The sequence below is a fragment of the Arvicanthis niloticus genome, chromosome 8 (genome assembly GCF_011762505.2).
Source record: "Arvicanthis niloticus isolate mArvNil1 chromosome 8, mArvNil1.pat.X, whole genome shotgun sequence".
NCBI lineage: Eukaryota > Metazoa > Chordata > Mammalia > Rodentia > Muridae > Arvicanthis > Arvicanthis niloticus.
This window is the reverse complement of record NC_047665.1, coordinates 68,262,134-68,275,243: the sequence shown is the minus strand read 5'-3', so window position 1 is coordinate 68,275,243 and position 13,110 is coordinate 68,262,134. Positions and strand designations below refer to the sequence as shown.

Sequence of the window (13,110 nt, the reverse complement as noted above, 5' to 3'; positions counted from 1 at the left end):
CAATTGTTCTCATTTCTAATCCAGGTCCTGTCTCTTCTGGGTCGTGCAATCATACTAAATTGCATGGTGTTGTGTTATCAAGCTCCAGTTTGAGGATCCCTAAGGCTTTAAAATTAGCAGAGTGATAAGATTTGTCTTGGAAGGATCTCTAAGTGAATGACTTTCAATATGGAAGATCTTTACCTAAATGAATAGTACTTAACATTCTGAGGGCCATCTGAAGTTTCCCTCAAATGTAATACTTTTCCAAATCATGAAGATGCATGTACCTTTAATTCCGTCTAACATTTTTTTTTTGCAGTATAGTGTGTGTGTGTGTGTGTGTGTGTGTGTGTGTGTGTGTGTGTGTGTTAATGGACCTGTATATTACGAACATTGGTTCACATGATAATATCCTTAAAAAGAGACATTTTTGTTTTTAGGAACTAATGCTTGTTAATATGCTATTCTAAGGAAATCCAAAGGTTTTTAACGTAAACATGTACACATACATGATAAATATATAAACTAGAATTCCAGATGCTTAAGGAAGAGTACTTCTGACTTGTCCTGATCAGCCACCAGAGCCTCATAAACAATGTAAGAGAAATGCCCGCTTAAAAACCATGGACTTCTATGAAATGAAGTGTGTTTGTGTCTAAATTCAGGGATCTGAGCGCCAAACCCCCTGCAACTGTTATTTGTCATTTGCAAGTTTGTTTCCTAGGCAGTAGTGTTGTTCTTTGGTTATTTCTTCAAGGTCAGTGTGCTAGAGTCAACCTTGGAAATGTTATTGATGCTGGTTGGTGGTTTTAGCTCTTCATGTGTAATGTTTATGGTTCTAAGATGACATGTACATTAAAAAATGCTTCAGTTACTCTTCAAAGCACCCTGGTGACTGACAAATGCTAGCTACCCTAAGCCACTCTATTTGTAACTTTTTTAAAAAATCTTTTTTGACCACCTTTGTAGTTGATGGAAATGGGCATACTTCCCAAATTCTTGGCATAATATGTGATAGAATTCAATTTTAAATGAGCATTTATTTATTTGTGTTATTGTTTAGCTACAACCATAATTTATTTAACATGTGAAATAGTTTTTGTAAACTGCAATAATAAGGCATTGGCAGTGATAACAATGACCTTGACACCCGTGGCAGTTAAGATGTATTGAGTACCACGTGTCAGGTGTTGTTGCTTGTGAGGGTGGGTCCTCTATTCCCCTTCCTCCATTTTAGAAGCAAGGAGATGGAGGTGAGCCTCTCCACTTTACTCTGTTGTTGTTTCTTGGAGTGGATATCCATGTAAAGATTACTACTTTCTCACACACTAACAGTAACAGCCATGTCCCCGTTTAAAGCCAGCTCTGGAGACGGTGCCTCTTCCCGCTCTGATATGTTTTTACTGAAGTATAATTATTGCTGGGCTGCAGCTCTAATTAGGCAGGTGATTTATTGGAGTGGTTTGCGGAGGATTACTTATTGGTGACTTAGGAACCTTCCTGTAGGGAGGCACAATGCCTTTTTTATCACTTGGTGACTGGCAGCACCACGCCATTCTCTCCTCTAAGTGAAATCAAATGCATGGGAGAGATTTCTGTTTATTGTAGATTGATGTTTCATGGTGGAAGGTCTGTACTACTTAAATATTTAGAACACGATTATTGTCCCTTAATTCAAATATTTAGAACACGATTATTGTCCCTTAATTCACGACTGGCTATGTGCTCACATTTCACTTCATTGTAGAATTCACTAAGATACTCATTTAGATGCTAGAATTTTTACATGGATCAATAAAGATTCTGAAAAAAATACTAATGTCCAAAATAAAAATTAAAGGAAGGGTTTACACCATCATTTTAATACCAAATATTAGGGCTGAGATTTCAGTTGAGTACCAGAAAGTGAGTCTAGCATGTGCGAGGGTCTCAACTGCAAAATAAATAAGTAAAAACAAATACTGAATAAATTAAATGTTTATGTTCCTAAAAGTTTCAGTTAACTATAACTGAAAGTTAATTGTTCCTCTTCAGTAACATCAGGACTTTTATGAGGGACAAATGGCCTTATATTTGAAATTTCTTTTTCTTCACATCAACAAAATTTCTACGTTTGAAAATTTCATCTCTGCGGTATAGCAGCATAGCCAGCTGGTTGTCTAAACACATCAGTCACTGAGTTAAAATAATAAGTATAAAACTGATGTTTTGTCATGTTAACTAGACTGAGTCCTGACTGAGCCTGTATTTTATGGTGTTTCTAACAGGGAAGGACTAGATTGGTGCCCCACATTTAACTTAGGACACGAGTCTTTGTCAGCCATCATGTCAAAATCAAAAGGGAAGCTTCAAATGCTTTGGTCACTTTATCATCCATCCTGTCCTGAAGGGACATCTGTTTCCTAGCTGCTTTCTGTTAGGTTTTTTTTTTTTTTTTTTTGTTGTTGTTGTTGTTGTTTTGTTTTGTTTTGTTTGTTTTTTTAAGGCAATTTTGTTTTATATTACTGAGTTTAGAGTTGTTACTGAGTGAGATTGGAGGGAAGGGAGTTTCTGACTTAGCAGAGCCCTGCACCCTAAAGCTTGTGGGAACCGTCATGTGTTGGAGACGGAGCTCTTCATTCAGCTATCAAGTTCCCTGGGATTGAGACAAGGTCAGCGTGACCCTGAAGCCTTGGCCTTCCTCCTTGCTGCATGCACTACACACACACACACACACACACACACACACACACACACACACACACACACAAGCCTTTATATTGTATTGGCAAGCCTCTGTATAGGACTTATATGTCCTAACTCACAGGTGCAAACTGGAAGTTGAGTGATTGTCCAAGACCACCTGTGGAGCACTGGGGGGGGGGGGAAGGGTCAAGCAGAATGCTAGCTAAAGCCAGAGCTTGGCTATAAGTCCAGTCACCTTGTACTCCACTTCGTTTCTAACACTGACATTAGGGGTTACGGATTCCTTCGCCCCAAATACCTTATATGCCCTCCATTGGTTCAATTACTCTTCTTAAGATCTCTCCTGGCCTCACACGTTTCTATAGCACTATCATAATCAGAACTGTGCCTGGCAGTGCAGCTGCAGGCAGCTTGGAAGTCTGAATGAGACAATACTTAGTTTCTTTCCCAGTGTGCCTTATAATGAGAGTTTCCCAGACTTAGCAACAACAGGGTCCTTTTCAATGCTAATTTCTGACCTGTTGTTGATAGCTCGGGCCTGTTGTTTTTTATAGCAGCTTGAATGATCGTGAGCTGGCGAGGAATGGATGAAATAATAATAATAATAATAATAATAATAATAATAATAATAATAATATAATAATAATAATAATAATAATAATAATAATAATAAACTTCCCTGCATTCTTCCTTCACCCCTTGAGAGTATCTGAGGCATATCTCTGTGAGCCTGCTCTTTAACTCAGAGAGTCAGGGTCATCAGAAGCCTTGGATGCCCTGGAGACACTGCTCTGTCCAGGCCCCTCCCCGACCAGATGTAGAAATGGTAAGCAAGTCTGGCTTGGTGTCAGTCCTGGGAGATTTCTCTGTGTGGCATTCTCGACAGAGAGGATGCCATTTTTCAGGTCCAGTTGGGAATCAGAAAAGCATTTTTCTTTCTTGCCCCTCACCTCTTTTTCCCCATTGTTTCCCCCTTCCTTTCCCCATGTCTTTCCCATCTAGTTTCTGCTTTGTGTTTGAGCTGTCTACACCATGGAGATTCCTCTATATAACTCACATCTCTGCCCTGAAGAACATCTTGTCTCCCGGGCAGGGCAGCCTCTTAGTTTTCCTTTCAAGCATGTAACATTTTATTTCCCTAACTAAAATCTTCTCCGGTATTTGATTTTGGATATTAAACACCTCATCAGTAACTTGCATCAACTAGACTTGTCCACTAGATTGAGCATCCAGAATCTCAGGTCTAGTAACATTCTGGAAGGCAGTCATAAAACCCAACCCAACCCAACCCAACCCAACCCAACCCAACCCAACCCAACCCGTAACCCTAAAAGGAATCTTTGGTAGGTTTCACGTAAGTGAAGCAGAATGACCTTGTGTGGAGCTAGGCTGCATCAGTGGACAGCCTGATTCGATATTTTATTTCACAGCTTGCAGGGAATTCACCTGCATAGGGGTGGGGACAGTTTTCTCAGATAAATGAACTTCTTTGCTGTGGACAGAGCCTTCCAATGATGAAAACATTAAATTCTGTGGCTACTCCTCCAGAAAAAGCTGGACTGTTAGAAAACCTTGGAGAGTGACTTTGATCATGACCAGCTACTTCATAAGCTGGGATCAAACTGTAGTTCTTTCTCTAGAGGGTAACTGAATTTGACGGATGTGATTGCCTTTGTGCAAAGACTTTCTAGCTCAGCATGCACGTATGAAGACAGTCACAAACATTTCCACATCTGTCATCTACTTTGAGCCATTAGCTAATCTTGTCTTCACCGAAAGAGCCGTGGGGAGGAACAGGAAGCAACTGTGAGCTAATTTCCTTCTAATTTTAGTGGCGACATGGTGGGATTAGTGGGAGAAGCCAAAGGATAAAGTAAATGTTTGGGACATCTCATTGACCATGACACCAGCAACAATGTCTTACTTTTGCCTTTAATTTGAAAGTATGTTGGGTTGTATGTTTCCTGTGAGACAGCTGGTTGCAAGTAACAGCAAGAACTTACTTAATGCAGTGGGGATTATTTTCTCTCCGCAAGTAAAGGCCAGAGGTAGGTGTTTCTGTCTCCACGACATGGCCGTTTTCATTTCCCTCCTTCCTTTTCTTCATTGTCCTGGGTTGTTACCTCATGACATCACTACTACTGCCCCCTATGGTGGAGCAGGGGGTGGGGGAGTAGAAGCATGACTGTGCAAAGCTTCTCCTGCCAGCCCAGAAATGTTAAACGCTCTGCTGGAAAAATTGCACTAAGTATCTTGTAGTGGACCCTTGGCCTCCTTGTCCCTTTACCCTCCCAGGCCAATCAGTGGCCAAAGAAAGTGGTGCAGCTGTGCCTGGTTTGTAAGAATTGAGGTTGAGTTCCCTTCTGGTCTGTGTGTTAGGAGTGAAGGGATGTGGTTGGGAATCTCACCAATAGATGGAGCCGGTCTTAGCCTCTAACAGGTAGATAAGATTGTAAATAGCCATCTCTTTGGTGATTTGTATTTGATGAAACTTTCCATGGTTGACTGATGTTGTTTTCATTCATTTATCATTTCTTGTCACACTGACATAGGAATCCTACAAATATGTAATAGAGTTAATTATGCAAAAGCTTACTAACATTTACTTATTGTTATGCATTCTGTGAAATTTATTAGGGATTGTACATAAACTCACTGGAAACCACAGACACAAACATTCATCAGAAACCTAGCACCTATCCTGGTGTGTGTGTATGTGTGTGTGTGTGTGTGTGTGTGTGTATGTGATTATAAAATTTGTGATGAACACTAATAGGCAAATGACCTTAGTTTTAAAATACATCTGAAATTGAAAAATGCAAATGTATTCACTTGTTAATAAAGATCAAAGAAGGTCATAGAGCCTAGCCATCAGGGCTGAACTATTTGCCTGCAGAACAAAGGAAGTAAATACTTCACCCTTATCCCCAGCTCCTGTCCTCAGTATTTAACCCTTGACAGGCGTTATCAGAAGGCCTCTAGTCATAAGCACATACCACTGTAGTGAAGAATGTGGCTCTGATGGGAAAGATGGTGGCAGAAGATAAAAATAATGAGCCAAACTTAAGCCTAATGATAGGCTATTTTTTCTCACACTTAATTATATAACAGGGATACTTTTTCCCCCTGTGATCAAAATAGCCTGGTATTTATCATCCTGCCATTAAGGATTTAATTACTAGTGACTGAGGAGAGAGATTTTCAGGAACCTTAAATTATGGCTAATCTTTGAGAAGAAAAAAAATGTAATTTAGTGTTCAGATAAGATAAATATGTTCTCCTGTTGATTTCATGAATAAAGCAAGTGTGAGGTGTTAATATCTATGAGACATAGCAGTGGGCTATAGAATTTTGAAATTACTGTACTTGTATCTGTTTACATGTTAGGTCAGATTAGACCCCTCAAGTCAGATTTGCATATGGGAGAATCTCCGTGGAATGTTAGTCCATTACATCAATATTAATCATGCCCTCTTAAGAGCTGGGCAGTAGGTACAAGTAAACATTACATCTAAATTATAATTAGGAAGACCATATAATTTATCATGTGAATTGGGACAGTTTTCCAGCCTAAGTATTTATAGTCTTTTGTAGATAAACATGACTTTATTACAGAATAATATAAATTTCAGTAAATTACTGCCAGCCTCTTAGCTTCTCTCAAGTCTGCCCTACCCAATTTTTAGATTGTCCAGCAGTTAACATGTCAGCAAGACACTGTTGGCATTTCTCTATATTTCCTGATACTTTTGGAGCTCATGTATCATGTGAAATCTGCCCCCAACAGGAGAGTAATTCTGGCCTCTCTCCAAGTAGTGCTTGCTAGTGATTCATTTTGCCAGTGAATTTGAGAAAACTGAGCATGTTCACCAAAGCCCCCAGAAGGCTTTCTGGTAGACCTGCCCACTCACAGCACGGTGGTGTTCTGGAATGATCTGTACCACCTGGAAAGCATTCTGGGAAGATTCTGGGCAGAGGTGGTTGGGTGAGAGGGAGGCACTGGTGCTGATAAATTAGGGAAGTTGAATTTGAGGGAATCAATTAGTAATAGGCCTGTTCTGGCCACAGGTTAAGCCCCCTTCTCTGATCCAGTCTGTAAAGGCAACAGTGTTAAAAGTCATATGTTCTTCTTGTCTCGTCCTCTACATCTCAATATTTTGCATCTTTTCTGAGGATTTCTTGTTTCCCATCTTAGAGTAGGCAGCAGTCTCAAGCTACAGAATGTGCGGCTAATAGGCCCTGGTTTGACCTGGGTGTGCATTAATGTGTGTGTGTGTGTGTGTGTGTGTGTGTGTGTGTGTGTGTGTGAGAGAGAGAGAGAGAGAGAGAGAGAGAGAGAGAGAGAGAGAATCTGAATGATATGTATGTGTGCAAATGTATGTGTATATATATGTGTGTGAGAGAAAGAGAATATGTGAATGATATGTGTGTGTGCATGTGTGTGTGCATGTGTGTGTGCATGTTAGTGTATGTATGTGAGAGAGAATATGTGAATGATATGTATGTGTGAACGTATGTGTGTATCTGTGTATCTGTGTTTGTGCATGTGTGTGGCCAGGTATGCGACACCGCCCGTATGTGGAGGTAGGAGGACAATCTTGATTGTGAGTCATTCTACCTTGGTTTTGGACAGAGTCTCTCTCAACCCAGCCCTGACCCACAAGCTTCTGTAGATTCTCCCCCTCTGCCTTACACCTCCATGTAGGTGTGCTGGAACTATTTCTCTGGCTTTTCTGTAGGTTCAGGAGATTTGAGTGCTGGTCCCCATGCTTGTAGAGCAAGGACCTTCACCTACCAAGCTGTTTCCCCGGGGCCCTCAGCATGGAGTCCTAATGCTGCATGACTGATGCTTGCATAGGGAAAGTGAGTGCAGTTCTCCCTCACAGTGTGGCCCTGCCTATGCAGCGTGGGCCTGGACCTGGGAAATGGCCGTTTGGAGCAGCATCCTGTCGGTCTTCACTTCAACATCTGGAGTGAAGTTGAGTCGCTTAACTTGCTGTTGAGAAAAACTTCTCTAGAGTTGGTCCTTATCCATTATTTTCTTTCTCAGATCCATTATAAAGAAGACTACAGAAAGTCTAAGGACAAGTGTACGTTTGTGACTGACACACCTGTGCTAAATCATGTGAAAAATGTGGGTGCTTTTATTTCTGAGGTAAGATCTAGAAACCTCTAGATGGAATGTGGCTTTCTTTCTTATGCTTATATAAATAAAAATGTACATTACAGTTAGAGAGTAGTTTTGAAAGTAACACTAAATACTGGTCATATCTACATTATCTAACTATGAACCAAGTTAATATCTGTAAACTGATTTTACTGTATTTCACTGGCTTATTTTGTTATTATATTGAATATGCACATTTTGACTGTTATCCTTTCTTTATGTGGAATTACTCTTGAAAAATAAATATTTTTACTCATATAGGAGAGCGGCTGGTAGCTTAGTTAATTTAGAAGTCTCTCAAGTTATTCACTTCCTAACGATGTATTTTGAGGTACATAATTGAATACCATATTACAAATAAGTAAATTTTGTCAGTGAAGTCCTTCAAACATACCATCTTTTAGAAATAACTTTAAATTAGCTCTTTTGGAGTGGGATGAGACTTAGCTGGAGAGAGGCACTGGTTAGGAAGCCAGAGCGAAGGAAACACTCTGTTTCCAGCTGGAAAGTCACATGGCTTCTCTATGGCGTTTCAGTCCCCAATGGATCCTGATGTGCCCTGTCATAATCTCTGTGTTGAGGATTTGCATTAGTCTATGAATGAACTTGAAAAAGAGAGCGAATAAAGCAGCATTGTAAATGACTGACCTCTAGTGTTTTGTAAGTAGTGTTGGAAAGAGATAAATATGATACTCTCAGGATTATATAGTAATGTGATACAATTTTGAGAAAAATCAGTCCATTTTCTGTTATTATTACCAGAATCTTTACAGGGACAAAGGCCTGTGAAAGATATGTTCCATCAATCAATCAACACCCAAATCAGCTCTGGGTGGAAGGGACGTGGGGGGCTCCTGAGGCCTCATCACATAAAGAATCGTGGTTCTTTTATTTATTTTTTTTTACATTATTTATCCTATTAGAGAAACTCTTAGTGTTCCCGATTTGTGACCGATTAATGTTCCTGAAGGAGTTAACTGCAGAGAAAAATTACAAGTGGTTTCCTGTCATGTTCCCACGAGCCTAATTTTCCCAAGAGGAAATGATGACTGAGTGTTTGTCTGTTCAAGTAACGCCAGAGCTCGTTCATAGTCAGTGCTGGCTGAGGACACACACACACACACACACACACACACACACGGGGGGGGGGGGAGAGAGAGAGAGAGAAAGAGAGAGAGAGAGAGAGAGAGAGAGAGAGAATGAGCCTCCACCTTCTATTGTGTCCAAAGGAAGCTAAGAAGGCTTTAATAAAGGAACAACCCTCCTTTTCCTCCATTTATTTATTTATTTATTTATTTATTTATTTATTTATTTATAAATTATATGTGTTCATATGATCTAATCTGACCATTAAACATTTGTACAGTGTGTTCTGGTGAGAACAGATAGTCAACAAATTTTTATCTCCTAACAACAACTTTCCGGCAGAGACAGATAAAAATTCTGGGCTGAGAATGATGTTTCAGTTCACACATGATAGGTACTGAGCCAATCAAGGGAGCTAATGTCTCTTTCTCCTTGTCCTTGTTTCCTGTCTGTAGCCTTTGGCTCCCCTCTTCAGTTTTTCATAAAATGAACAGCAATCTCTTGTGAACTATGGTCACCCCACAGCTCTGTAGAGAACCCTGGAACATATTTATTGTACCCCATTGTCTGGGTTCCTGTTATCCAACATCACAGCCCTCCCGGTGTCTGGTCATCATCCAGTGTCTGGTCATCTCTACTGTCTGCCTTTAGGGTCTAGGCAGTAAATTCTAATGACTTGTATTTTGTGGCTCAGAAGATCTCATTGTTCTCAGACCATTTGTTCACTGGCCAAATGCATGAAACCGTCAACACACAGACTTCAGAAATGCACAGATTGAAACAGGGACTGTCCTCTGTCCTTCCAGATTGTATGTAAAGCTCTCCCTCAATGCACTGGATATATTTCTATCTTTTAGAATATATCCATCAGATCTTTTGACATACATTTAAATAGCCTGCAGGTGTTTTAAATCAACTGTGTTTCTAAAGCAAGCTTTCTTTTATATTCATGATTGCAAAAATAATGCTTATATTTCTTTTCCTTTTTTCCTCTTTTAGGCAAAATACAAAGGTACCATTAAAGCTGATCTTTCCAACTGTTTGTATAAGGACATGCCTGCCACCATTGACAGTGTCTTTGCAAGAGAGGTGTCCCAGCTTCAGAGTGAGGTATGTCTCAAATCTGTAACCTTATGGAGGGTATTTGTCATTTTATGAGAATTGTTTATCTTGATTATCACATACTAAACGGAAGTTGGAAGCAAGCAACTGGTCTATACTGCTAATTATCAAATGTGAAATGATGGAAACTGAAAGCAGCCTTCGGTCACCTGTCTGGTTTTCCGTGCCCCATTCATTGCTCTTTAAAAACCCGATTCCAATATCATCCAGACACTTTCATAGATGGACTTTTGATAGTTACTGTCAGATGAGTCCGTGATTCAATATATGACCCCAAAGCCAAAAACATTTCAGTCGAATTTACAAAGTCAGGGAAACAGGTGATGGGTGGATTTGGGAAATGCACAAATTCACGCTTCCTCTGCTAGACAAGTGTTTCCAGAGTATCCTGTCCTATGGCACGGGTTTGCCATTAGGTGATCTACAGCCATTACCCAGGGACTCCAGCATATAAAAGGAGCTATTTTAGTGATTCTAAGTTGCAGAAAAATGGAAGGTCTATCATCATGAAAATTTTTTTTGAGTCTAGGAGTGTAGGGGGATGACTTTTTTTTTTTTTTTTACTTAAAGAAGATTGACAGGTAAGGCATTCTAATTGTTCCCCATCTCCTGACGTTCTAGCCACAGAATTTCCAACTAAAATATTTTGATGCTGTGTGCCTCATTGTATTGTTTATATCATGATCTGATGATAAATTTAATATTATAAATCCAATGTGTCCTCAGCTTGGCAGTGAATCTATCTCAACTGTGCAAGATGAGTCTAAAACCATCTGACAGCAAGCTTCTGCATGGCTGACTGTGATGAGTATGTCTTTTAGTTGCCCTGCCAACATCTGGTCACTTAGCTATTTGTTGATGATACGGGCTACTTAACAAAGCACATAATTACAGCCCAACATTTGCTGTGAGACAAGTAACAATTATGCAAGAAAGGAAAGGAATGCATTCTTATGTTTGCGCTTAGTGAGGTGATAGTTTGGGATTTGTGCTGGATAGTTTTATGTCAATGTACAAACTAAAGTTATCTGAGAGGAAGGAAGCAAGCCATGGTGAGCAATTCAGTCAGTAGCACCCCCCCCCCCATGGCCTCTGCATCAGCCTCTATGTTCTTGCCGTGGTTGGGTTCCTCTCCTGAGTTCCTTCAATGATGAACAGTGCTGTAGATGTATTAGTCAGACAAACCTTTTCCTCCTGATGTTGCCCTGATCATGGTGTTTCACAGCAGTAATAGAAACTCAAACTAACACAGGATACTTGAGTTCTAAGATTTTTTTAAAGTATAGAGTTTTGGAGTTGGTCATGTTTTTGTTAGAATAAGTTACCACATGCATCATTACCATGTTCTCTTATGATAGACAAAATAGATGGACCTGTTACACATGACAAGTTATGAACGCATCCCCTGTGATTAACTTTGAACTTGCTCTAAGAGAGAATTTTTGAATTTTCCATTTCAAAGGCTGACACAACTGTAACCATCTCCCTTTAGATTTGTATGCATCTATTACTGTTATTGCTGTTAAGATAGTGACTCTGAATTTTCCTGGAAGTAAAAGGGAAGAAAGATGTATTATTATTTTCAAGTGTCGGCGTGTAATAATTAAATTCTAACTGTGGCTATGTAGGATCAGAGTTGTGACATCCTCAGACTTGAACAGCAAGTGTCTCTCTGGTTACTTTTATAGCCACGTTCACCTAACCTTTCAACTAACTCTTCTCTGAAGTTGCATACGCTCTTGAATGTTTAACCCGAGTTTGTTATTTTGTCGTCTGTGCTACAAAGAAAACAAAATGCCTAGTCCTATAAAAACCAGCAGCGTGTTCTAATTTGGAATGTGCTATAAGGAATTTGAGAGAAGAGCACATTCAGAATGTCTTCTATATTGGCTCACTTTAAGGAAGACTTACACTTCTGAAGTCTAAACACGTTGATAGCTCTTCTGCATATTTGTAAGTCAGAATCACTAAAGTAGCTATTTCTACCTAGTAACTAGCTCGAAGGGGAAATTAAACTAGGTTCATACTTTCTTATAGAGTGTGATTGATAGGAAGAAATGAGAGAAAGGAAGACCTAATGCTTGTGGGAGACCAATTTATGAGTTATATAAAAATAAAGACCCTAAAGAAACTCAAGAATGGGGTGGAACATGCCTTAAATCTGTGGGATTCTTGTCTGCATGACTGTTTCCAGGTCAGGGCTGAATGCTTCTGTACCACAGAAATGATTCAGGTAACTGTCACGGGAACAGAGCAGACTTATGCTCTATATGTGTATCATTGGTGGCTATAGGCTTCTGTATCTGCAGTTCATAGGTGTCCTGTGTGTGTGTGTGTGTGTGTTTGTGTGTTGCAAACATCTACTGGAAGTGAAACTAGGCATTCATCTGTAATCCCAACACTCAGGAAAGAAATAGGAGGATCAAAGTTCAAGGTCATTTTAGCAATATAGTAAGGTCAATGTCATCTTAGCAAGATAGTAAGTTCAAGGTCAGCCTCAGGTACATAGGATCACAACTTCAAAACAAAATCTACTAAAAGACAAATGTAAAAATCTCACCTACATGAACACGTTTATATAGAGTATCTGACACTATTGACAGTATACTCTGATTTGGTTGTGCAGCTCCACGCTGTTCTGAACATTCTCTAAGTGTCAGGAAAATAGTTTGAAGTTAGGGAAACATAAAATGACAAATCCTTAAAAAAAATTTAATTTATCAGAAAACTTATAAGCTTGACATCATTTCCACTAGCTATTTAAAGGAGGAAAATTGCTATGATAAATTAAAGTTCAGCTGCTCCCAACTTGATGCAAGCTCGGTTTTTAAAGCAGTGCTTAGTAGCAGCTATAAATGAAATGACTATTTTGAAGCTGAAAGTAGAAAATTATGTATCCTCTTTAAGAAAGAGTGCCTTTTCAAATTGTTTCTGGATGAGTCACTATTTCTATGATAACTCACAAAATGGCTGGCTGTGTTAGTTATGTTTATGAAGTCACGAATGTGGAATTCAGCCTAAAATGCAGAATATAGCAAGCATTCATCAAAAGAAGAGATAGACGCATG

General features: G+C 39.5%; 1 protein-coding gene across 3 annotated transcripts in view; it reads left to right on the top strand.

The window, feature by feature from the left end:
* The window catches only part of Nebl (nebulette), a 356,298-nt gene that overhangs the window by 245,341 nt on the left and 97,847 nt on the right, over positions 1-13,110 (top strand). Inside the window, exons 7-8 of one of the 3 annotated variants that reach the window (XM_076939538.1) lie at positions 7,718-7,822; positions 9,920-10,030. The exons of the other annotated variants lie outside the window; for them this stretch is intronic. Coding sequence (XP_076795653.1) covers positions 7,718-7,822; positions 9,920-10,030 — 216 coding nt within the window. The remainder of the gene's footprint in view (positions 1-7,717; positions 7,823-9,919; positions 10,031-13,110) is intronic. 3 annotated transcript variants of the gene reach the window in all.